This window comes from Dermacentor silvarum, chromosome 2 (assembly GCF_013339745.2).
Source record: "Dermacentor silvarum isolate Dsil-2018 chromosome 2, BIME_Dsil_1.4, whole genome shotgun sequence".
Lineage (NCBI taxonomy): Eukaryota > Metazoa > Arthropoda > Arachnida > Ixodida > Ixodidae > Dermacentor > Dermacentor silvarum.
In genome coordinates this window covers 239021212-239045169 of record NC_051155.1, presented here as the reverse complement: position 1 = coordinate 239045169, position 23958 = coordinate 239021212, and the positions used below count along the sequence as shown (strand labels likewise).

Sequence of the window (23958 nt, the reverse complement as noted above, 5' to 3'; positions counted from 1 at the left end):
GTGGCCTGAACTTGCATTCCCACGTAATGTGGGCGAGAGTTGGCTGGCCTCCGCACGCATGCGTTAGGGTGGATGGCATGTTTTAACCGTAGGTGCGGGTATGTGTTCGTCTGCAGGCGGCGCCGCTCATACGCTTCCCTTACACCTGATTGAGGGTGTGACGGGGGGTAGCGCTGTCTTTCGCGACGCTGGTGTTCTAGGATATCCCGGGGCGCCCTGAGACGGGAGTAGGGTGTCTGGACGGGGGACACTTGCTCGGTGAGTCATAGCTCAAGCTGCACTGTCCGCGCTTTGTCGTTCTCCGTGGCTGCTCTGTGTCCCGGGCGCCACATGATTATGTATTCGTGATGTAGTGTTGCACCTAAGAGGCGGGCTACACACGCAGGAACGCGGCCGCTAGTGAAATAACGGCATGTTATTTTAGAGTCCGTGAGGATATAAGACCCCTGCCTCATGGCTTCTTTGGTTTTGATTGCGAGGGTGACCGCTAGGGGGCTTCCGCCGTGTTTGCCGAGGTGGTCTTGGCTGAGGCGCAGGTCAATATACCTGGCCTGCGGGCCGAGCCAACGACGGCCAGCGAAAAGCCATGTGTACCACAGCGGGCTGCGTCCGTGTAAAGCGTGCCTGGGTCGGTTCCGTATTGCTGTGTGAGTTGTCTGGCTTTGGCGTCGCGACGCGCTCGGTGGTACAAGGGATTCATGCATGAAATAAACTTTACATGAAAGGTCTTGTACGGACTCCTTCATTCCTGTGTCATGGGTGACCGTCCCAAGTAGTGGACTGCGCTTTCGGTGCTATTGCCCCCAAGAGGCGCTCTTTGTGTGCTTATGACGTGTTCGTGTGACGTGCTTGCTGACATTCTCTTCGTGCGTTCTCTTTATTTATTGGTACCTGAGTAATATATTTGGATGTTGAGGATTTTGGTATAGCCGGCTGGCAACGAAACCTACGTCCTATTTTTTTTTACATCTAAAACAACATAAAATGAACCAAACCTATGGTAGTCCGGTTCCTGACGTATATAATAACGAAATGAATACAGTGACAGTATAGCAATGAAATGGAGAGTTTTTCTTTGAAGACAGGAGAAATTCCACTTCTTTTACTAAGAGTGTCGCCATCGCTTTGATTTCATTTGATTTTATTTCACGCTAGGAATGGAGCGTACCCATTATGTGTAAGTAATCGAAGTGTAAGTAATCGAAGCGTACCCATTATGTCAGTAATCGAATAGTAATAGGAAATGACGTGCTGTCTATAGAGCAAATGAAGCAAGCAAGATACATTTTGTCAGGTATTTGTTTCTGGTACCTTTGTCCTCTATTCATCGCCTGTGCGTCGTGTGCGCTTCATTGCCGTTGTTGTTCATGAGAGTTTTGTTATTATAAGGGTCTTCCTTTTAACCTATATTGTAGCGTTTTTCAGCCAGATCTCTTGCCGGCGCCTCCTCGAAATCTTTAACGAAACTTATAACGTCGCCGCTGGCGCGTGTTTGAACCGTGCGTCGCGGTCGTTTAGCTTGGCGCACTCTGATTACCTAGACGTTTCTTGGAAGTACTAATGAGAGGGAGACAGAGAAAAATGAGAATACGGCAATGAGATTAACTGGAACTGTGGAACTTCCATTTCGTAAACATATGGCATTGACCTGACAGTTCTTGTTCCCTTTTCTTCTGCGAGCGTCGATATACATCCAGACGGATGGTTGCTCCGTCGCCTAGGATTTCCATATCGATTCTAACTGATTGCGCTGATAAATTTGTCTGTTCTTGTTTGTGCGCGTGTGTTTGCTTTCTCCCCAATTAATTTCCTCATTGTTATTCGCATGTTAAGATGCAATATTGCCTTTCTCGTGTCGCTTACTTTTAATGAGCGCTACAATTTTTAATTGTAGAGGTGGGCGAATATAATTGTAGAGGTGACGAATAGTAATTAAACTTCGGATATCGAATTGAATATCTGATAGCGAAACACAGACGCGCGTCCTCGCAGCGGCAATATTTATTTAAGTATAATTAGGTACCACTGCTCTACTGACTAGGGCCAAAGGAACAGCTATCAGTGACAAATGGACAGTTTTAAACGCATTATCACTAATCGCCATTAAAAAAAAACGCATGAATAGCGTATCAACAGCTTTAGAACCTGGCTGCAAACAAGCTTTCCAAGAATGAATGGCTGTGTATGACTATAGCTTTACAAAACTGCTAAATAAATGGGAGTTAATTCCCATTTATTTAGTCCTTCAATTCGGTGTTGAAGGACTTGTGTGCTGTCAAAACATGTAAAAAGTCCTGCAGCAATAAAAACAAACCTGGTTGCAGTGTAAAAATTAAAACTGCTTCATGACTAGACTACACTAAATCATCGACTACGAGCGATAATCACAGGTTGGAATTTATGCTTTCATCGCCAACCGAGAACAAAGCGTTAGTATTCGAATACGAATTAACGTGTGTGTAATATTCGATAATAGTAATATTGCTACGGACCAGTATTTATGATGACGGAGAGGCCAGTAGTGTGAAGACACGATGACAATTAGAAGCTAGCGCGGGCTGTTGCCTCTTGGCCAAGTGCTGTGTATTTGTTTGTAAATTATACTTGTATATAGCTTCTCGTCTGCGTCCTCCTACGTAACAATATTCAGTATAGCATTTATACAAATTGACAAGAAATGAGAAACAGGGTAAACTTGCGCAATATTGTCAATATCTATGCGTTGTTCTGTCGTATCCTAATAACATTACGAAGAACATAGCGGACAACGGCACAGCAAGGTTGTCGCTGCTGCTAGTAAGGTTTTGTTAAAGAAAAGGCTTATCTGTATGATGCTTGGGGCTGCTGTAGACTTGGAAGGCGTAGTGGAGCTGGGAAGGATGAGTAAAGGCCGTGTATAGGTTCAGCACTCATCAATTTTGATTTCGATATCAAACAGTACTATATAGTTCTCTCTCTCTTCTTTTTTTGTTTTTGTGTGTTTGCTGAGATGTGTACTGTTTCTCTTGGCCATGCCTCGGCCAGAATGCGCTGTACGTCTCGAAGAGCCTGGCCCGCCATAGAACAAGCTTTTGTGCCGCCCCCTTCCCACCGTCTTTTTTTCCACGCGGACTAGGCAGCGGCCCGGAAAAGAGCACAGCGCAACGGAAAAGATAAAAGAAAGAAGAAGATATAAAGGGGAAGAAAAAAGAAAAGCTAGAGTGTCAGCGAGGAGGCCGGAGCGTCTGTGTTGATTAGCGCAAAACACGGCACCCTGTTTGCTCGTCTATAAACGGCAACGGGGGCGTCTATACCGTGGGAACCTCGTCCCGGGCCTGGAGACACGAGTGTTTCTTTTCTGCGTTGTAATTTTTTTTCTATTACTGTTTTGTTTGTTTTGTTCAGCGCCATATTCTGTTTCGCGCTAGTTATGCCTGACAAAACAACAACAAGAATAGCGTGGTAAAGGGTGCGGCAGCGCTTCTCCGCACGTTCACTTGCTGCTACTCATCGTATTTTCCCCGCTTTGAGACGGGAACGATGAATCGATAAGCCGTCACGGAACCGCCGATTCGGTCTCAGGGCGTTCAGTTGTCTCACGAATGTGTTTAAGCCTCTCGAGAGAAAAGGCCGTAGTAATTAGACGCCATGTTATGGACAGGACAACTGAAAGCTCGTAATAGATTTCAAATCAAATCAGTTTATTATTATTATTACATCGTAGGTTAATGACAGCATGGGAACTGTACAGACGAGGGTCCCAAAGTACAAGACTGCAACGGGACCCTCGACTTCTACTTTACTTCTACTATACGACATCTACTTTGGCGGTATTTTAGGTGCTTTGCGGGGGTCTACTATGGCCTGCGCTGAGTGGAAAAACGTTATATATTTAATGCTGTAAGCGAATGTGTTTACTTGAAATTACTACGAGAAGGCAAGGGGATCTCAAGTCTGGTTTTCAAAGCTCGACGTCAACCGTATCTCCCGTGGAAAATTAGCGTGTCTCTTCTGTCTGGTTTGGCCTTTGTCATTGCTGACAAAGTGTATGAAAAACATGGGTACAATATACTGCAGTCTACAAGACAGTAGTAAATGGCTTATGAAAGCAAACAGACGCCGCCGAATAAAACCTTATCGTTCGTCCAAGTTGTACAGAAGCGAACCGGCTGTGGCTTGAGTGACAAGGAATAACAGTTGCAATACACCGTCGATTGAAGTTATTTAATGGGCAAATGGTGGGGTAAAGTGAACTAACTGCACGGAGCAGAGAAAAAGGAACAGACAGAAGGAGCGCTGGCCTCTCTGTTCCTCTTTTCCTGTGTCGTGTATATATTGCGCTGTCTTAGTGCTATGTACGACGCAAACCAACTAGACCAGTCTTCACTTCTATACTCAAAAGTGAACGAAGCTTCGGGTGCCCTAACAGCGACCACATAGGAAATGAAACTGAGCTATATTATAACGCAAGCCAGAAGTATCCCCTATTTTAGTATAAAGCCCTCTGATATTCGCGCTTTTACGCTTTGTCCTTAACGTCGAGTTCTGTTAGCTGTTTAGTGTTGACATACGTTCGCGACTACTTTGGGACCAGTTAGGTCCCGCCGCGCGTATGACAACGCATGTGCGTGCAGTCGCGGGGTTAAGGCGCCGTCCGCATATGCCGCGCGGTTCGCTGCCCACCAATTTATATGAGTGCCTCGCGTGCGCCCGGCGACTTCGTTGCGTCAGGTATACCGCTTCGTACCTGTGCCATCTTCGCATGCACAGTAGGTCCGTCACGCCAGTGTTGCCACTATAAGCAATATTTGCGCTCACACCGACCGCCGTTTCTCCGAACGAAACAACACTTGTCGCGTGCCTCTTAGATTACCAGCGCTTGCCCGATTGTATATACAGTGCGCGCACGGGTCGGTCATCGTGTTTTCAGCTGCTGTCGTAGCACGCTACGCGGGAATATAATATACGCCCTTCGGGTAGCGGATGGGATATGGATTGGTGGATGTTTGGTTTCAGTAGTTTGACCTTCTACCGCTCTGGTGCATGGCATATTCTACCCTTGATTACCTCACCCGACCACCCATACGCTTACTTCCACTCTACTGCACACCGCGTAAAATCACTTGGGTGCAAGATCATCCTCAGTGGCACAGGTACTTGGACCCATTAACTATTCCTCAAAAACCACCTTTTTTTTTAAAACCGTTGTCACATGTGTCGCAAGCTCCTAGAGCGATACCTGCATTGCTGCATTGTTGTGCAGTTTCTGAAGTCTACTAACTGTACTCCCATTGTGCACCTCCGGACGAACGCACCTTCAGTACTCTCTTTCCTTCTTTCCTTCGTTTTATCCCTTAACTATACCTTCCTTCTCCGTAGGGTATAGCACACCGGACGGGCGCTTGGTTGACCTCCCTTTCTGGCTTTTCGCGATGCATTGCTACCTGTTCGAGCGTTCTCTCTCTCTGTCGCGTCTGGTTTAATTCATGAGTTAATCATTCGTGCTTGCTGGCCATCTTGCGATTTCAGCTGTTCAGCAACCCCTCGCTGTAAACCAATTTACATCCTTAAGGGTCATTAAGGGTGCAAATTGGCCTGTAACTCATACCAATGTCACACCCGTAAAAGGGTGTTAGTGTGTCTGACCGACAGAAAACACCTTTAATGGTGTAACTTGATTTGCCGTGCACTTACTCATCACTTAGTCAACAGTATTGTTCAGATTGACCGCAGGCCGGTGATCGCAACGGCTGCTTCAAATGGCGCGTATATTTCGCTTCGCTGGAAGTTCCTGAGCCAGCTTATCCGTTTCCTGTTATTAATGAATAAACAGGCAAGTGTATTTTGCAACTTGTATAGGAGAAACGTCAAGAATTTCCGAGATTGGTAAAGACACACACACACACAGACACACACACACACACACACACACACCACACACACACACACACACGCACACACACACACGCACACGCATATATATATATATATATATATATATATATATATATAACCCCGTACATCCAACGGGTTTAAATATATATATATATATATATATATATATATATATATATAATATATATATATATATATATATAATATATATATATATATTTTTAAACCCGTTGGATGTACGGGGTTAAAACAGGATACGCTTTCCGATGTGAGGTGCATTCAACTACTATATTTGCATGGCTCAAAAATTGAGATTTCGGCGGTCTCGGTGAATGGCTTGCTATCCATGTGGTACGGCAAGACGTAGCTGCAGTTCCTTACACGTATGGGACGCCGTTAACTGTTCTCTTGTTACCTGTGCCTGTGCGAACTTTCGCGTACACACATAGAGGGAATTCGCTGAGCCGCTGTCAGCTGCCTGCTGCAACACCCTTACAGCACCCGTGTTGGAGCGCTTGACAAGGCATAATTTCACTATGATCGTAATTTAAAAAGTTAAAGCGCTCCATTATATAGATTCCAATTTACCAGCTGTCAGTCGTATACCGAACATTTGAGTTGGTTGCTTGGTATAGCAGCGTTCGGAACATTTCACGAATTCGAACCCGCCGCGTGCTGCTGAGAATTACAACCGAGCGCGTCGACGCTGCTGTTCGCGCACTGCCTGGTGCTGACGCTCGGCGTCACTACGCGCCCCTCTCACTTAACTTGGTGTTCGTATAACGAGTCACTTGCAGAGCGAACCGACGCCTTATATGAAAGGGCGCACGCTGAAAGCGAGTCTTACTCAAGCCCGCATGCTCGCTCGCATAAAATAACCCCCACTGCGAAACATGCCGCACGCGCTTGCATCTATATAGCTTGCTGTATTGTCGATCGGCGCAGGTTTCCAGGGCCCGAACGCGCGCTTTTTGCGAGACTCGCAGCTCGGGTCGCGCACCACCGTCCGCTCCCGGGCCGATGCCATATACTGCGTCTATATATAGTACTCAGTGCACCGACTGTATAGTACGTCGGACGTGTTGTTTACCGCGCCGATTTCGCCATGGATCGCTGGCGGCTGTATTCCCGGCTCGCGCTGCTCCACCGGTCTCCTCCGCATGATTCGGTCGTCGCTTTTGTCTCTGCCGCCGGTGGGCCCGTGTTTGTGAGAAACGGCATTTGCCGCGCGCGCGCGCAGCCGGCATTTAACTCTTCCTCTGCGTCGCCTCCTCCCATCCTCGTCATTTCCTAGCTGTCCCCGCTGTTCGCGATTGTGGCCGCGACACCTGTCACGGACACTACGGTAAACGGTGGTGCTGCGCGGCTGGACTGGCTTCTTTCGACACCGTCAGAGCTGGCCCTGGCGTAAGAGGCTCGCGCGCCTGTCGTCTCCGCGCGGCCCATTGTTGTCTCGGGGATTCGTTTTGTGGGACTCAGTGTGCGGAATTCATGACGCGAACGCTGATCGCAGGTCAGCATCCCCACTGTACGCGGATTATTTTCTCCAGATGCGCAGGGTTTGTTTCGCTGATAGGTTATAGGGTAATAGAGAGGGGTTGAGGACGACTGCGCATAGCCAAGGGTCCCCATACCTTTAGCGCAATTCAAATCGACAGCCGCCCGAGCGGGGGAGTGGTGACGTTACATACGCCATCTCAGCCCTTTACAGCCGTCTGTGAGTCAAACGGCGCCCGACAGACGGCGGTACAGTTTTTTGCGCAAACAGCAAACGCGCGGCTGTTGAGAAAATGAGCCAAGACAGAGCGTTGGATTCGCCGTTGCAGCTGCTTTTATTCAAGTGGCGTGGACCGTTCGGGCATCCCGCGACATTACATGGACGGGGAAATCTCTGCTACTTGCTGTTTGGGGGAGTTTCGCAAGTCAGTAAAACCAACGCAGCACTACGCGATAACGAAGGTACTGAAACGCGAAAGCGCGGGCGGCGGAGAGTCGAGCGAAAACGAAACCTTTCGACCGCGCGTCGTTGTCTAGGGTAACGTCAATGAGTCATTTTGTCTAAACATCGAATATAAATGGATAAGTAGCATTTTCTTCCGTCTTTTAATGCAAGGCAATTATCTTTTTATTACGAAAGGTTGAGTACTAGTGACAGAAATAGAATGAGGAGTGCCTTCGTCATCGGGCTATATATAACTTGAGTATCCCAGGTGAGGCGCAAATAGTGTCCTGCATTTACCTCAATTTCTCGATTACTAAAACGTTGTTCGCAATAATATTGACGACTTAGGCGTCCTCGAGCTATAATCTATCACTTTAGCTTGACTTAATATTTGCCTTTAGTGTCCGTTTAACTCAGCGAAATGCTTTAGGGATTCATATGGCACGCACGCACGCACGCACGCACGCACGCACGCACGCACGCACGCACGCACGCACGCACGCACGCACGCACGCACTCACTCACTCACTCACTCACTCACTCACTCACTCACTCACTCACTCACTCACTCACTCACTCACTCACTCACTCACTCACTCACTCACTCACTCACTCACTCACTCACTCACTCACTCACTCACTCATGCACGCGCTCACTTGCGCACGCCGATAACGTCAGCACTGTCAAGGGAGGCGTACTTGAGTAGGGGCTGGGAAAGGCAACCGTACTAAGCTCTTGATACTACCACCAAGACACCAGCGCAACTGGCAGCAGTGTACCTTTCTCTACATGTATACAAGGGACACCACGTAAATGTTCCGGGGCCCTTACGTGTTTCCGTTGCGGTTGTTGGTCAGTTCTGACAGCACGGAAAGTTTGATTTAAGAAGCAACGACCACTTCAAAGCAAATAGCTTATACTAAAGAGTACTTTAATAAGAACGGTAAGAATGAGAGGAAGCAAAAAATGAAACAAGAACATACGCTTCGGACTATTTTAATTGAGTCTGTCAACTAGAAAAGACGAAGTCGGGAATTAAAAAAAAAATACCACGCCTTGAGTTCATACGCGAGTTCCAGTCGCACACGGTCGGACAAGGCGTTCGATTCTTCTCTCGGTCTTCCTCACTCCGTCGACTTGGCATATGACTCGCGAAGATGTCCATTGCTGGCACCTCTGTGCTCTATAATTGCTTTGGATACGCGCAACAGCTGCGATATTATTTTCTTGGCCCTGACACGGGCGCGCGTGCAACCCTTCCTCGAGATTATATATGAGCTCTTGGCGCTGCTCCGTTCCAAATTGACAAACGTCCGTGTGCAGGAAAGTTAGCGCGCGTGCGTATGACGTTGTGCTATAATGCGAGGTGCGATCATTATGGAACCCCTATTTGTTTACACGTACAATTTTCTCGGCATTTGATCGCGTCCCGTGTTTTCTCCTTTTCTCTGTATATCAGCCTCAAACGTGCGCTTGTGTTGGCAGCGGCTGAAGCTCGCTATATAAATAGATAGTTGATGTCTTCTTTCCGCACGCCAACGAGCCTCGGAGACCGTGCACATGAAGCTTGAGGTTTCCACAGTGCACGTAAATGGTGGCTAGCTTGATATAGCCAAAATGCACATGCTTATATGCTGTAAAATAGTTTACGCCCTTAAAACTGAATAAGTGGGTAAATCGGTCTATGGCTCGCACCATTGCACCCTTTTGTGTGTGTAGGGTGTTGTGCGCGTTATGGACTTAAAATGCTAATTTAGATTTGGAATGCTAATCGCATTAATACACCCACGTGATAGTGCACGTTGGAGCATGCGCTGTGTCATCGAAGAATGTCTGTCGGCGCATCGAGTGTGGGAGGTGTGATGGCATGCTATAGTCGCATATATATAGCGATACTGTAGCGATGAAAAAAGCCAGCTGACTAGAGACGATGAGGACCAAGTTGTATGGTGGCTCCCAGCGGTTTCCGTCGCCATGTTTCAAGGTGTCAGCCTGAACCTCCTGCGTTGTTCGTGCCGCCTGCGTCACTAAACAGAAATTGTGCCTGCTTCCGCCTGACAACAGTACGATACCGCGAACTAGTTTACCGACATTTAGCCTTTCTTATAGCACCGTTTCCGTCGCGGTAACTTCCGACAACGTTAGGTCCTTACAGTCCCCGATAGTTTATTTTATGTCTTATCATATATAACGCGCCTATACTCCTCAGTTTGCAACTTTCGCATTACTTAAGTGTATGGTTAAGCTTTCAGCTTTGAGAACCCGTATATTTATATACCGCATTGAAATGACGGTAGAAAGGAAGAAATTTAGTCACTTAGCATTGGTGACTTCTTTTCGAATATGGCAGTAAGGGAAAGGGAGGAATAAAACCCGAGCGGGGAAACGAAAGGCGGACGAGTTTTTGTGCGTTCGCGATGCGATCCCGATGCGTCACTGCTTGCATAACTTCCGTTGGGCATTGCTTTTTTTTTTTTTTTTTTTATCTGGCGTAATCACATGCCACGCCGCTCGCTTCTAGTCAAGCTAACGGTAGCGCTCGAGAGTTGGCATTTCGGTCCGCACGACGCTGTCAGCGATGACTCCTGTCCGATAAAGAGTTTTCCAAAAAGGCACGCTCATTGTCTGCGTACACGTCACAGCTGGTGCATCTGGAGGATGCCAGTTTGTTGTTTATGTTGTGGAGATAACCGTTGTGTAAGTGAAATCAGTGAGTTCGGTCTTGTGCACGTGAGTGCGTTGTCTTCTTCGGTGGCTGTTCCGTGTTGGCCGTCTGTGTGCCGCTCCGCATTATCGTCGATACAGAGCAAATATCTCAAGTACCGCTTAACTTTAACTTTTTTTTTCTCCCTACAGGCTGTATTTGCTATACTTACCCTCGCTGAGATTTCTGTGTGGTTTACGCAGTAATCGCTGTGCGCTCCACGTCTGGTAACTGATAACTGTTCTCATACAAGGCCGATATAGAGTCTGTCAACAGCGGTTAAAAGGGCGGTATACAAAGAACGCGAAGTATACATAACAGCCGCAAATCCTGTGTTTGTCGGTAATTCAACGCCCGTCTTGCGTGCTTCCTGTTCTTTGTCACGTCTTTTTTCTTTTTTGAATACGTTTTTAAAGGAGAGGTTGGCGCCTTTAGTGGCGCCGGCCTTCTCTTCGTAGGAGAGCAAACAATACTATATACAGGAAAAGCACTCTGGAAGCAGTCAAATATCACGAACATTGGTGAAGTTCCGCGCAGGTGTAAAGGAAAGCACAGAACAGAGGAAAAGAAGTGCAATAGACACACACACGTTTCCGTCAACAAGTCCTTTCAGCACTTTTAAGACGTTTATACGTTTCCAGCAACCACCTCGGCAAGATTCCATCAAAAAATGTATTGTGCCGTCGCGCGCTTGTTTCTGTATGTAAACAAGATCGTTACCGGGCGCACACGCGCGTGTGCGTCCGGTAACGATCTTGCTTACATTTTCAAATCAGATAAGATAACATCGAGTGCGATGCTTACTTGTCTTTCTCTCATTTCTTTCGCAGCGCCATGCGGGGCCGATGAGTGCGCAGCGTGCGTAGTCGTGGCGCGGCCGCAACATCTGCCCCCAGGCGGAGCCAGCGGCAGCACGTAGCCATGGCGGAACCCACCAAAGGTGAGCCAGGTGCCGTGTGCACCACTGACGAAACCATGCTAAGTTCCTTCTAAAATTATTACAGTTAACTACGACGCTGCGATGGTTCGACCTGCTGCGATAATGATGGGTAGTAGTAGATTTATCTAATCGTCGCACTTGTGGCTTCAGAAGTTCTTGTGCGGTTATTTCCTATGCTTTATTAAGGCGAAAGGCCTTAGATGGCTCATGGGTCGAACAATCCGATGTCCGGCGTAATGGCACCAAAATTGTGTGTGCCATCAAAAAGGGGCACCAAAACCCACGACCATTAGTGGGAGTCGAACCCACCACCTTTGGTGTTCATTGAGGCAAAGTTAATTAAGGCATAGTTATTAAGATAGAGTTAATTAAGGCACTCGAACCCACGACCTTTCGTGGGAGAAAACAAGTAATAGGAATTCGGAACAACGCATTCGAATGAGAATGTCAAGTAATTGAATGAATGCATCGTGCGCGCAGGCTTTCGCCTTCATCCTCTAGCGTATGCTAAAGTGAGTGTAAACTTTTAATATTTTTTGAAAATTTCTAAGCAATCAATCTTTTTTCTGAATGCATATGAAAGCAATAACTCTCGGCACGCATTAGTAATCGTTGCGAGTCGTTGGAATTATAATGCAATATGTTGCTGCAGATGTTCAACTTGCAATTCCGCGAAGTCGTTTCGACTAGGTAAGCCAGAAGAGCGAAGTTTTGGCAAACGCACGTTCTATCCATCATTTTCATAATGCCTGAACAGCCACACTCGCAACTCCCCTGGACACTAGCGCCGAGCCTTCTCTCTAGTAATGTTTGTGGGAAACTCAATGAAGGAAATAAACCAACATGAGGCGGTAACAGCATTTACGCTTCAACCACGCGCCATGATGCGGCTGCCGCGGAGGCAACTAGCGCGAAGCCCGTCACGGAGGAGCGCGCCGCCCATAAATGACGTCGGCTGAACTGAACGTGCGCTTCCTTGTGAAACGAAAGCGGTTTGACCCCAAAGTCTTTAATGGCTGATATTTGTTGGCCCATTGGTTGCACTGCAGGCATTGAACAGACGATGTAGATGTAGATCTGGCTGGCCTTGTCCTTGTGCTCTTCTTCTACATTACAGATTGTTATATTAGCATAGTTACGAGGAAATGGGTTGGCCTGGGTGAAATCGCCCGCAACTTTCAATTGAAGTAAGAAGATTTGTAAACATACCTTTTAATTTTTAAATTTAATTTTACGACTTGCTGTTAATTGTTTAGTTTTAAAGTTAGCGCTTGCAAACTGGGGCATTCATTGCAGTCGCGTTATTGAACGTTGTGCATATCAGCATAACAATCTTTTTTTAAAGATCAACATTGAGCGCACTGCATAGCTATGCCATTATAGAACCTCATAGTAAGAACTTACGCAAGCTATGATGGCAAGCCAATTTGATCGAGAGGTTTCACGTTCTAAACGCGACGTAGGTGTCTTTTATTAATTTATTTAATAAGCATGAAACGCTTTTAGTTCGCGTTGTCGGCGACCTTCAAGTGACCTTTGAGAGCCGTTATCCGGGCATTGTTGCGATCATCCGAGCAACCAGTCAAAAGTAATAAAATGCGTTCTCTGGCACCCAACCTGTAACTTCTAGTACGCTGAAGTTTTATTTGTCATTTCCAATAGCGACGTTCAAGAGGCAGATACAGGGTACCATACACTTGATTGTCATCTTTCGGGGCTGAGAGAGGGTTGCCTGTGTTCTTTTGAACGTCAGCGGTCCGTGAGTTCCGCGGCGCAGTTCTTGCGTCGCCTTGAGAGATGGCGCGGCGCTGCGTGGCACCTCCTTCAGGCGCTCTTCTTCTAGCTGGGCAGTGCGCTCTGTCTCCCTGGCGTCTTTCGCGGCCTGTCGTGCCGCCTTCAGCCGGTTTTCTTCTTCTGGCTGGGCAGCGTCCATATGAACCAGTGCAACATATGGCGTGCTGTGGTGTGCTGCTGTGTGGTGTGGTGGGCTGTGCCGCTGCGAACTACACCCATTTAAGATTGTGGCTAGTATCATCTCCAACAAGTATGCTTTGCCGGTGGACATTTCATGCTTACATCTACTCTCGATTACGGGAGATCCAGCATTATTTATTTATTTATTTATTTATTTATTTATTTATTTATTATTATTTATTTATTTGTTTGTTTGTTTGTTTGTTTGTTTGTTTGTTTGTTTGTTTGTTGTGGTTCTTAATATACACGTAGCTATTTAGACATTCGGTTACCGACAACGCCGACGAGAGATGACTTCCCCGCTTTGACTTATGTAGATTCTACCGCCCGCAAAAGCAAATCGGCAAAATGTGTGATGTTCGCATGCTGCTGAATTTAGCCAGTCATAACTGCAACTTCTGAATTACATGCTGGCAAAACCTGTGCTGCGCCTGATCGAAAAAAAAAATTTCGATGTCCAGCTCTCGCAGGGGGCTTCTTACCATTTGATTCCACGTTGCTGATGCCACACCGACCGGTCTTTCAAGAATTATTGCGTACTTTACCGATTGAATTCTCTAAATCACCGTTCGGGCTTATTGGGAAGCGCAGCGGCTGATTGTCAAACTGGACGGTATGTAACAAATAATTTATGGTTATTACAATACGCAACAATGGAGGCTGCTGACGAGCACAAACTCGGCAACTTCAACGGCGACGCCTGTCACTGCCCTTTGAGAGCGCTGCCTGTTGAGGCCTCGAAGTAGTGCTAGGCAGCCTCCCACCAGTGTGCGCTGTCTCGCCTTGGCCCTTACGCAATCGCGCAGTGCGAGCCGGTCCTCAGGGGAGCGGGAAGGGGATCCCTCAAGGCTTTCCACGATCTGGGGTCGTGCTCCCTCGGTTTATCCGGTGCGCGGATCGCGAGGCCGGCGGGCGCCTGATAAGCGCCGTGTCCGCGCCTGCCAGGCGCCGCCGCGCACTCGACTGTGCGGATCGTCTTACTGCGAAATGACGGGGAACTGCCCTATCTGCTATACGTCTCTGGGTTACTAGAATTGCTGCTATTTCCAGCTGTGGGTGGGTGTCCGTGTGTGTGTGTGTGTGTGAAACCTTCACGCACTCTATCTCTCTCTGCGTGCGTGCATGTGTGTGCGTGTGTGTGCGTGTGTGTGCCGTGTGTGTGTGTGTGTGTGTGTGTGTGTGTGTGTGTGTGTGTGTGTGTGTGTGTGTGTGTGTGTGTGTGTGTGTGTGTGTGTGTGTGTGTGTGTGTGTGTGTGTGTGTGTGTGTGTGTGTGTGTGTGTGTGTGTGTGTGTGTGTGTGTGTGTGTGTGTGTGTGTGTGTGTGTGCTTCTGAATAATGGTGCCTCGTGACGAGAGATAGCGTTGACACCCTGCTCCTCCTTTCCCGTGTTGGAAGGAAAAGTCGTGCAAGGACACGGAGCATCATCTGATTGTTGTCCCTTGCGCAAAATGCTCTCCTGGCAGCCACTCGAGAGCCATCCATCACCGCTGCAGCACTCTTTGAGGAGGTGATTTCTGCTCTGGACAGGAAAAACAAGCACGTCATTTTTATCTGCATAAACAATGAATCGGCATTAAACTCTCGCGCGGACCGTTACCGGTATGCGCGCGAAAAGCAGCACACAGGGGTGCGCGCGCGGAACTGTCGGTCACGTCTCACCTGCGCATTCCGCATAATTGTTCAACGCGTGTTTATGCGGCATACGCGTGCGGTGTGACGACGGTCGCTCGTTATCGCGTTTTCGAGTGCGCGCGCTGGTGTATGTTGAAAGAATATGCGATCTCTACGGCAACAGCTATAGTTGCGTAATTGACAGCTTTCTGAGCATTGCTTACGCCAACCATCGTTCTTATTCTCTCTTTTTTTTTTACCTACCACATACGCGTGCGGGAAATGCATGCGTGCAGAGCATAGTGCCTGTGGTGCCTCATTCTTCGTGTGGTCGGCGTTCGAAACAAGGTTCCGTGTGAAGTTCGTTATATGGTTTATGCAGTTCTTCCTGCGTCGACTTTTGTCTGAAGTAAATCTCTTCTCTGATGTATGTACACAATTGTGCTATCGGCTACAGATCTCTTCAGACCGCGCCAGGCGTCGACAAAACTGCTTAGCTTCGTCACACGGTGAGCCGGCACCTTACAGTTTCAAGACTGCGCCATGGGCTTTCATTTTGTGGTCATAGATGCGGCCGCTGGACTGTATGCGTAGTGGTGCGTCGCTGCGTTGAGTGGCGTGCTCTCGCCAATGTCCGAATAGACATTGTCTTGTCTATTCGGTTGTCGCATCACGGCACTGGAAGAAAGCACGCTGCATGAAAACGCCGTCGTAGCTAGCACCCCGATCTTCCGAGCACTCCCCGAAAGCCCGCAATATGACTGCCGTATGCTGAAGCAGAAGGGCTGAACGATCGCTTCAATTGTGTGCCATGTTTTCAGCGCTGAAGACGCAACACAACATGAAGATGGACAAGACGGGCGCTAGGTTAGCCGCGATTCGATGATAACCACCGACGACGACAGGCGTATATATAAAAACAGAGGCTCGCGTATAGGCGTCAGCCATGCCTTGATGAATTCTAATCGCCTCCTTTTTCAAATGATGTGGCGATAAATAGTCATCTATCCTGCGAGACCTCCGGGTTTTACTATATATTTGTTACAGTCTATGATTTTGTCCATCTCTACTTTATCCTGTAAATTAATATATGCTTCTGACGACCCGAGCCCCATCTCTTTCCTACTCTTTTTCGTTCTCATTTTTTCACCAATACTCCGAAACCTCTCTTACTTATAACGACTATCGATCATTTACTGCTCCCATCTTGAATCCGAGCGCTTCGTTCCTGGAAGGTGTACAAGACTCACAGTTCTGACTGGGTGTTTTCGTTTTCTATGACAATGTGCTGAGTCTTCTCCGATAGATATAAATGTTTCAATCTCAATGGGGGTTCTGTGGTTCCGGCACGCACTCAGTTCAGAGAGATCACTACTACTCGCGCGGAGGGAGGGAGGGAGGGAGGGAGGGAGAGAGAGAGAGAGAGAGAGAGAAAGAAAGAGAGAGAGCCCACAGGTTTCGCATACTGTTTTGAACTCCCTGTCATCTAAAGACAAATTGCTCTAATTTGTTGCACATTCAGGTACTGCGCACCTCACTACAAGCGAACCATCAAGGACATCGATGTATTTGTTCTCCGCCTCAACGCTGCCAAAGATCCGGTTCGGCGGTTGTATACGCCGACATATATGTCAATTAATGGCGACCCTTTGTTTTCTTTGTCCGTTGGGGAAAAATCGCCCCAGAAAAGAACACGAAGAAGCAGACGGCCACGGTCAAAACTGTTGACCTCGCCGAGCGTAAACGGCACGTCATCGCCGCTTTCTCGTTTGACAGTTCGGGCTGGTCGGGCCACAAAACCAGACGACGGCGGTCGCGTCGAATCCGTTACAGTTATTTTGGTTGTCCCCCACCAACTGGCGGGTGGCGTCGACGTTCCCCGTGACGCAACCTTCTCTGGGCGTTGCAAAACGGCGCTCCAAGCCCGAGCCGGCGCAACCTCGAGTCTCTTCCCCATCTGTATATATGCGCTTCAGTGGAAGAACGGGCGACAGACACGGGCGACCCGCGTTTAGAAATGGTCCCCGTTCTTGTCTCGATTGCTTCTCCCGGACGCAAGACGAGGAGGCCTCTGAGGGCCACCGAGCGACGGCTACGGCCGAAGCAGCCACTATGCGCGCAGCTGAGGAGAAGCTCGCTGCTTGTTGCGCCCTTCTGTGACGACGACGAAGGCGACGCGCCGGCGGTTTCGACCAAATACGCTTCTATTTATACGGATATGCTGAGCTAGCGCGCGAAGAAAACGAAAAACACGGGAAGGAGGGCGTCTCTAGGCGTACCAAAACACGCTCGCAGCGTGAGAAGAGGGCACGTCTTTCATGGTGGCAGCAGACTTCGTCTCTGTCAGGACCTCGGGCGAAATCCGTGGGGACGTGGTTGTGATGGTCGCCGTTCCTCTCCCAGGCGCCACAGTTGATGGCACTGAGGCCAGCTGTTATGACGTATATAGTTTCACTGTTATAGGAAAAAACAAGTTCTTTTTCATTTGTCTTTGTTTCTTTTGCGCTTTAAGGAGGAGGAATTTGGGGAGGGGAGGCATATGCGAAGTGATTACAGTTGGCGCGTTCGTGAGCACTGATTAATACGGCAGCAATGTAGAAAGGAAGCGACGAGTGGGCATGATGTAGCTGGATATTTGGTTACGCTGTTTATCTTGAATACCTAGAAGTACCTGTTATAATTATACATAAGTCACCACATAACGCACATGCTGCAAAGTAAAATAACCATGACCTCGCAGATCGTAAGTTGCATTAGGAATACGGGTGATAGTGAGTTGGCTCTTAATGACTGACATTGTAGCTTTGGATAAACGGTTTCTGTGTTGTTCCTGAGCGTGATAGAGAGAGAGAGAGACATGCTGTATTTACTGAAAATCTGGAGATGTTTCCCTATTTGACAGCGTGGTATGCTATACTATACATGTGCTGGGTGAAAAATAGGGTATACACGACGGTAAAGGAATTTACACTCTGAGACAGCACGTACGCTGACAGATATGCATACACGCATACTAAAGCGTTTCACGAACTCTCATTAAGTCCTGTAGTTACAGTAAATACTGGAAGCGCTCTTGTTGCGCCCAAAACAGAGACCGTGCTTCTCCACGAGCTAAGAGTGTGCCGCAGTTTCAAACTCGAGTACCGGTGTATACACAGGTCGTGGTGGGAGAATATAGGTATAGTTCGTGTGTGGCTGTTGGGTGGGTGGCCCTCTGGGTGGGAATACGATTGTTTGTCCAGAGTGGAAGGATAACCGGTCGTTTACTTTCTGGTGTTGGATTTTTGTGATATATAATCTTCGATGGATGGTGCTGACTTGCATGGCGCGGCCTTGGTCTTACCATATTGCACTGGTTGTTTGCTCGGGAAGTCCGATTCCTTCTTTAACATGGGATGACGTGTAATTAACGCAACACCTGGCACTAGAAATAACGATTTCCTGTGAAAAAGAAAACATCCTGTCCTATTAAAACAAGTGCTGTGTGTCTCGTTCCTTCTTGTTTATTCTTTGTTTTTTAGAGCGCAGTGCTTAGGCGCCCGTTCATGCGGCGAGCGTTGCCGTCGTACATCGTAACCGAGTGAACGAGCACAGCAAAAGATGAGAGCGAACGCGGAGCGCAGCAGGCGAAGAAAGACGGCGAGAGCGAGGAGAGCGCGAGGAGGAAAGCAGAGGAGGAGGGTGCAGCGGAACCATGAGCCATAAAGCGGGGGAGGAGGGTATGGCGAAAGCTTGAGAAGAAATGCGTAGTGCCGCGCAAGACGGACTATGACGACGATGGCTACGAGATGGCGCCAGAGCAGCGCGCGTCGTTAGGGTTATAGAGCCTCTTCTAGAACCCTTCTATAGAACCCTTCTAGCCTCTGTATTAGGGTGCCTCGACGCGCTCGCTCGCCTCAGCCCCGTTCGCGAGGGTGCGCGCATCGAGGCACTCTACGCGTCGTCTGTTCACCAAAGCGCTGCATGAGCGGAGGTCTGTCTGCGGCGGCTGCTGTGAATCGCGCTCACGCGTCAGCCACGCGCTGCCTCTCGCGATCTCCCGATTAGCGAGACAGTCGAGCCACATTTCGCACCGTTTGGAACGTGCGGCATGAGACAGATTGTCCGCACCAGCCAACATATCGCGAAATGAGAGAGAGAGCACTTATTTCAACCATCGAGGTCATTGCTCTTGAGGTCGAGTGGGTGGTGTCCTCATTCCAGGACCCCACTGGCCATGGCTGCTCGAAGAACACACGTATAGAACGGCGCTCAAATTTCGCATTAGGGAGTATCGTAATCGTCGCTGATATTTTTTTGTTTTGTTCATTAACTGTGACAATATGGGAAGTTTGGCTACCGGTGAGCCCGCTAACCTAAAATCATAGCTAGCACGCATATTAAAAACTACACGAGAGAAGAAATTAAATAGAAAAAGGAAAAATCCGCCTCCATTCCTCCCTGTGAAAGTGGATGCGCATAGAAGCTGTTGGCGACGTTAGACAACTACCACAAGCGACGTGCGTCACGCGCGCACGCGCGCACGCACGGAAGTGCAGCGTTCATCCTCATTCTTCTAGGCCCTCCGCCAAGCGCAAGTGCCTTATCGAACTAATTGAATTTTTCAGAGTAAATTGCGTCAGGCAATTCGTAAAGTACGACTTACACACAAGCTGCAGACATTATCTTCGGATTGTAATTCGAATATACGAGAAAACGGTTAGCGGAAACTCAGACACAGCCCATTTCCAGCTGTCGTTTGAGGTCTGTCTGAGTGGCGGCACAACTTTTTGGGTGAGCACAGAACGCCGTTCACGTGGTCACGTGGAAGAGAAAGAGAGAGGATGGATGGATGGATGGATGGATGGATGGATGGATGGATGGATGGATGGATGGATGGATGGATGGATGGATGGACGGACGGACGGACGGACGGACGGACGGACGGACGGACGGACGGACGGACGGACGGACGGACGGATGGATAGAAAATCAAAGCCCCCTTCTTAAAGAAAGATGGCTGATCGCGAAGCTTTCTCCCATGCAAACTGAATCAAAGTCCAAAGCCAACCACCACGCAACGAACCCAAGAAATGCTGAGCGACCCGATGCGATGCATCTGTGATTTGATTGCTTGTTTAGGATTGTATTTTTTTAACGTTGAAGTTGAATGAAGACACATTTCGTTAAGTTGCATAGCCTTTACTTTAGATCATGTAGCCGTTGATTACACGCACACACTCACACTTTCACGGACGATTCTACACTTGCACAGTATTGCCTTGTGATCGCTGTGGTAGACGGTCAGAGGCTCTGCAGTTGCCGATACACGGGATCGGCCTTACGGACATGATCGCGCTCGCGCTTACGTTCGCGTACGGCAACCTCTTCTTCTGCCGTGCGCTGAACCCGCGGCCTACCCATGGTGACGGCCGGGAATGCGTTGAATGACGCGCGTAGTGCAATGCAGATATATACAGTTCGTCCGGGTAGCGTGGCGTTGCAGTTCCCATTGTTCTTATCGGTGCAACTGCGAATGTAAACTGTAGTGTTCTACGATTGCGTGCGCAGATGCGCAGAAAGTTCCATTGTATAAGTTGGCTTTCTTACAGTGCGTTTTCGGCGCTCACGGACGAATCAGTGAGACGTAGAAAGCTTCGCTTCAAATTCCGACCAACTAGAGGCTAACAGCTTTGCTGTAAAAGAAATGTCCATATGTCCTGGTATGGAGCTACACTTCATCCCATGCAAATCAGCATGTCCAACCAACAAGCCCACATTGCCGCCCGTGTTTGCCTATTCTTTGTCTGTTGTCCGAGCATGTTGAGAGCCTGCTCAGACAATGTTGAGGCTTCACAGAATGTCGCAGTAAATGGTTTGGTTGTGGCTGCTGCACTTTGATGCGTAGATATAGAAACTATTGTAAGTGTAGTGTCTTCACAGATTTGCTGCACCAGCTCTTGTAATATGTCTGCGTTTTATTTTTTTATTTTTTACCGTGTAAAAGTCTGGGCCCGTATTCACGAAAAGGTCTTAAGGCTAAAATTGTCCGTAAGAACGAATTCTAGCCAATCCTGATGCTGGGAATATTATTAGCGAAGGGGGAGAGCCAATGGACAATAGAGTTTACGAACGAGAAGCTTTGTGAATTCGGCTCCTGAAGTTTGAGTCGATCGCTCGTGATTTAACCAGTTTACTTTATCTCAAAAGGGCCATGTACCACCTGTTGAAATCGCGCAATAAATATGAAGATGTAGAGCACGGAGCTGTAAATATCTCAGTCAAGTTATACGCGGTACGTGAAGCTAACAAACGGGATGTTAAGACAGCGCCCGCTCTTTTCGAAGAAAGCCAGGGCTATAGCCCCCGCCACTTCTGTAATTTGCTCGGATATTCACAGCGCCGCTAGCGACGTGTCGAGAAACGGGCGGTGATGGATTCTTGCGTTAGTCGTCTTAGTATCCCTGTCACAAGCGACGGCCGCAGGTTACGAACCACGGCCAGTACTCACAAAAAGTTATTCAAGTATGAACTCATGGTTGTTAGAATTTGGTCTAGTGTGTTTTTAAGGGTACATTATATTCACATGTGAAGACTTCTGAACTGGTTTTGGCACGTAACACCCCAGAAAGAAGAAAGAAACATGTGAATACTTGTTGCATCTGAGCGTTGCCTGGGTTTTCTCCCTTACGCATAACCTGCATGCATAGTCTATATTGGACCGGCTACTAGCTTTTAAGCTATCGGTCTAAACAGCGTTTTGCACATTTCTATCCAATTCTAGAACAAAGTGTATGCTCCTCCTCCTCAAAAAAGAAAAAAAAAACTCTTACGCAAGAATTCTTCGTGAGATCGCATTGCAGTCGGTCATGATGATGTACATATTATTATCGATGGCGACCGTCCAGCGGCAAAGAGCACTTACGGACAAAAACCTTTGTGAATTCGGCCCTATGGCCCGTATTCACTCGTGCACACAAAAAAAGAAGAAAAAGTAACGCTCTTATGCTAGAGTTGTTCGTAAAAGCTAATTCCAGGCAATCCTAATGCTGGAAGCATTAGTAGCAAAAGCCGCCAGCCAATGGCAAAAAGAATTCGCGACCGAAAAGCTTTGCGAATTCGGTCCCAGGATCGTATTCACAAAACTAAGTTCGTAACTATATAGAGCGACTCGTTCAGGAGTAGGCGCTATAGCCAAAATAGTGACGCCGGACATATTATCGAAGGCGGGCAGCCAACGGCAGACTGGGACGATATTTTGCAACGATAACTTTCATTTTTTGAAGATCGGGTGGCCCATCCCGACGCAAATAGCGGCTGGACGACGGTAGAGATAGTAATGAAGGACGAAAAGAATGGGGAAAAAATGAGATGGATCGTTACAAAATACGGCTCTAGCTAGCTTGCGAAGTGAAAGTTTTGTACACTCCATTTCCAGGTTGGCATTTTGTAACGATTTATTTTCCTTTTTTTTTTTTTTGTTGCCTGTCAGCAAGAGCTCGCTCGAAGCAGTACCTTGTGCTATTGCTGGCATCGGCCGCTCGGTGGGACGAATTATAAAGGATGAATAGAATGCGGGATCATCATATTTAAGTCTTCCGTAATTTTTAAATATCGCCTGTGGCAGATATAGCATAGTTATTTTCCTTGAACTGGATTATTCGACGAGGCTGAAATTGCTAGCACGAGATTTAAATCGAAACACGTATTCAACTCATTAACAAAATTTCACTAATTAACTTCTTAATTAATTAATTTACGGAACATATTGCAATTTACGAATTGTAGCCGGCGAGTTTGCAAGACGTATCCACTGGAAATGAATCTCCAGGATGGCACCAGTTTCGAGATATTAGTTTTCAAAGTGTGGGACGAAATACAGACGCTCTTTCCTTTCACCTGTATTTTTTCCTTGATGTGTTGCGTCCTATCGTTGTATGAAGGGCGTTCTAGTTATTTTTGTGCTTCGTTGTATAAAATATCGTTTTGTAAAAAAGGCAAGCGGAAGAACAGTGCATTTTTACGGCGAATTTGAAGGCGCATATCTTCAAACTGTTGTCACTTTGGAATTCATTCCAATTGGATACACCTTGCAAACTCACCGGCTACAATTCGTAAAATGAAATATGCGCCCTAAGGTAACTAATTAAGAAATTAATTAATGAATCTTTAATTAATCGCAGATGTGTTTCAATTTCCCGTGTAAGTAATGTTCGCCTCTCTGAATATACAGCTCAAGAACTAGAACTATATGTTACCCGAGGCAGGCGATTAAAAAAAAAAAATCTGGGAAACTTAAACATCATCACCCTGTAGGGTGAAAAGAATCCTAACAATATATGGTCAAAATACTACTTTCCTTGTCTTTATTTCTTTCTTTGTGCATGCGTTATAGTTCGCGCTGCTATGACCTTGATGGAAAACCAACTGGCCCGATATTTATCTAAGGCTAAATATTGCGCTAAGTGCTGTAGCTTGTAACGATCAATTTCACTTTCCATTCTTTCGGATCTTCGTCGTTCGCTCGGATATCGCGCGCCGCCGTTATCGCCGTGATCCGCCAGTTGACATGGCAACTGATAAGAGAAGGGGAGTGAAAAATGTAACCGAATCGGCATACAAAATACGAGCTCTGCAGACGAAGCAGTTTCCATGAGACCAGGCGTCGGCCAGTCATGATAACGAGCAGTTTGATAGCGCGACAGGTTGATAGATAGATAGATAGATAGATAGATAGATAGATAGATAGATAGATAGATAGATAGATAGATAGATAGATAGATAGATAGATAGATAGATAGATAGATAGATAGATAGATAGATAGATAGATAGATAGGTCTTACGGACGAAAGAAAATATTTGCGAAGTTCGGCTCCCTGGCTTTTGCCGCAGAGTTATTCCACCTGATGTAGGAGACACACTGACGAGCGG

The 23958-nt window shown here is 47.4% G+C and overlaps 1 protein-coding gene across 2 annotated transcripts in view; it reads left to right on the top strand.

Moving 5' to 3' along the window:
• The window catches only part of LOC119442948 (histone deacetylase 4), a 287827-nt gene that overhangs the window by 49953 nt on the left and 213916 nt on the right, over positions 1–23958 (top strand). For both annotated transcript variants that reach the window (XM_037708037.2, XM_037708035.2), the window contains exon 2: positions 11352–11461. In XM_037708037.2, the coding sequence (XP_037563965.1) occupies positions 11443–11461 (19 nt within the window). In that variant the 5' untranslated portion in view covers positions 11352–11442. The remainder of the gene's footprint in view (positions 1–11351; positions 11462–23958) is intronic.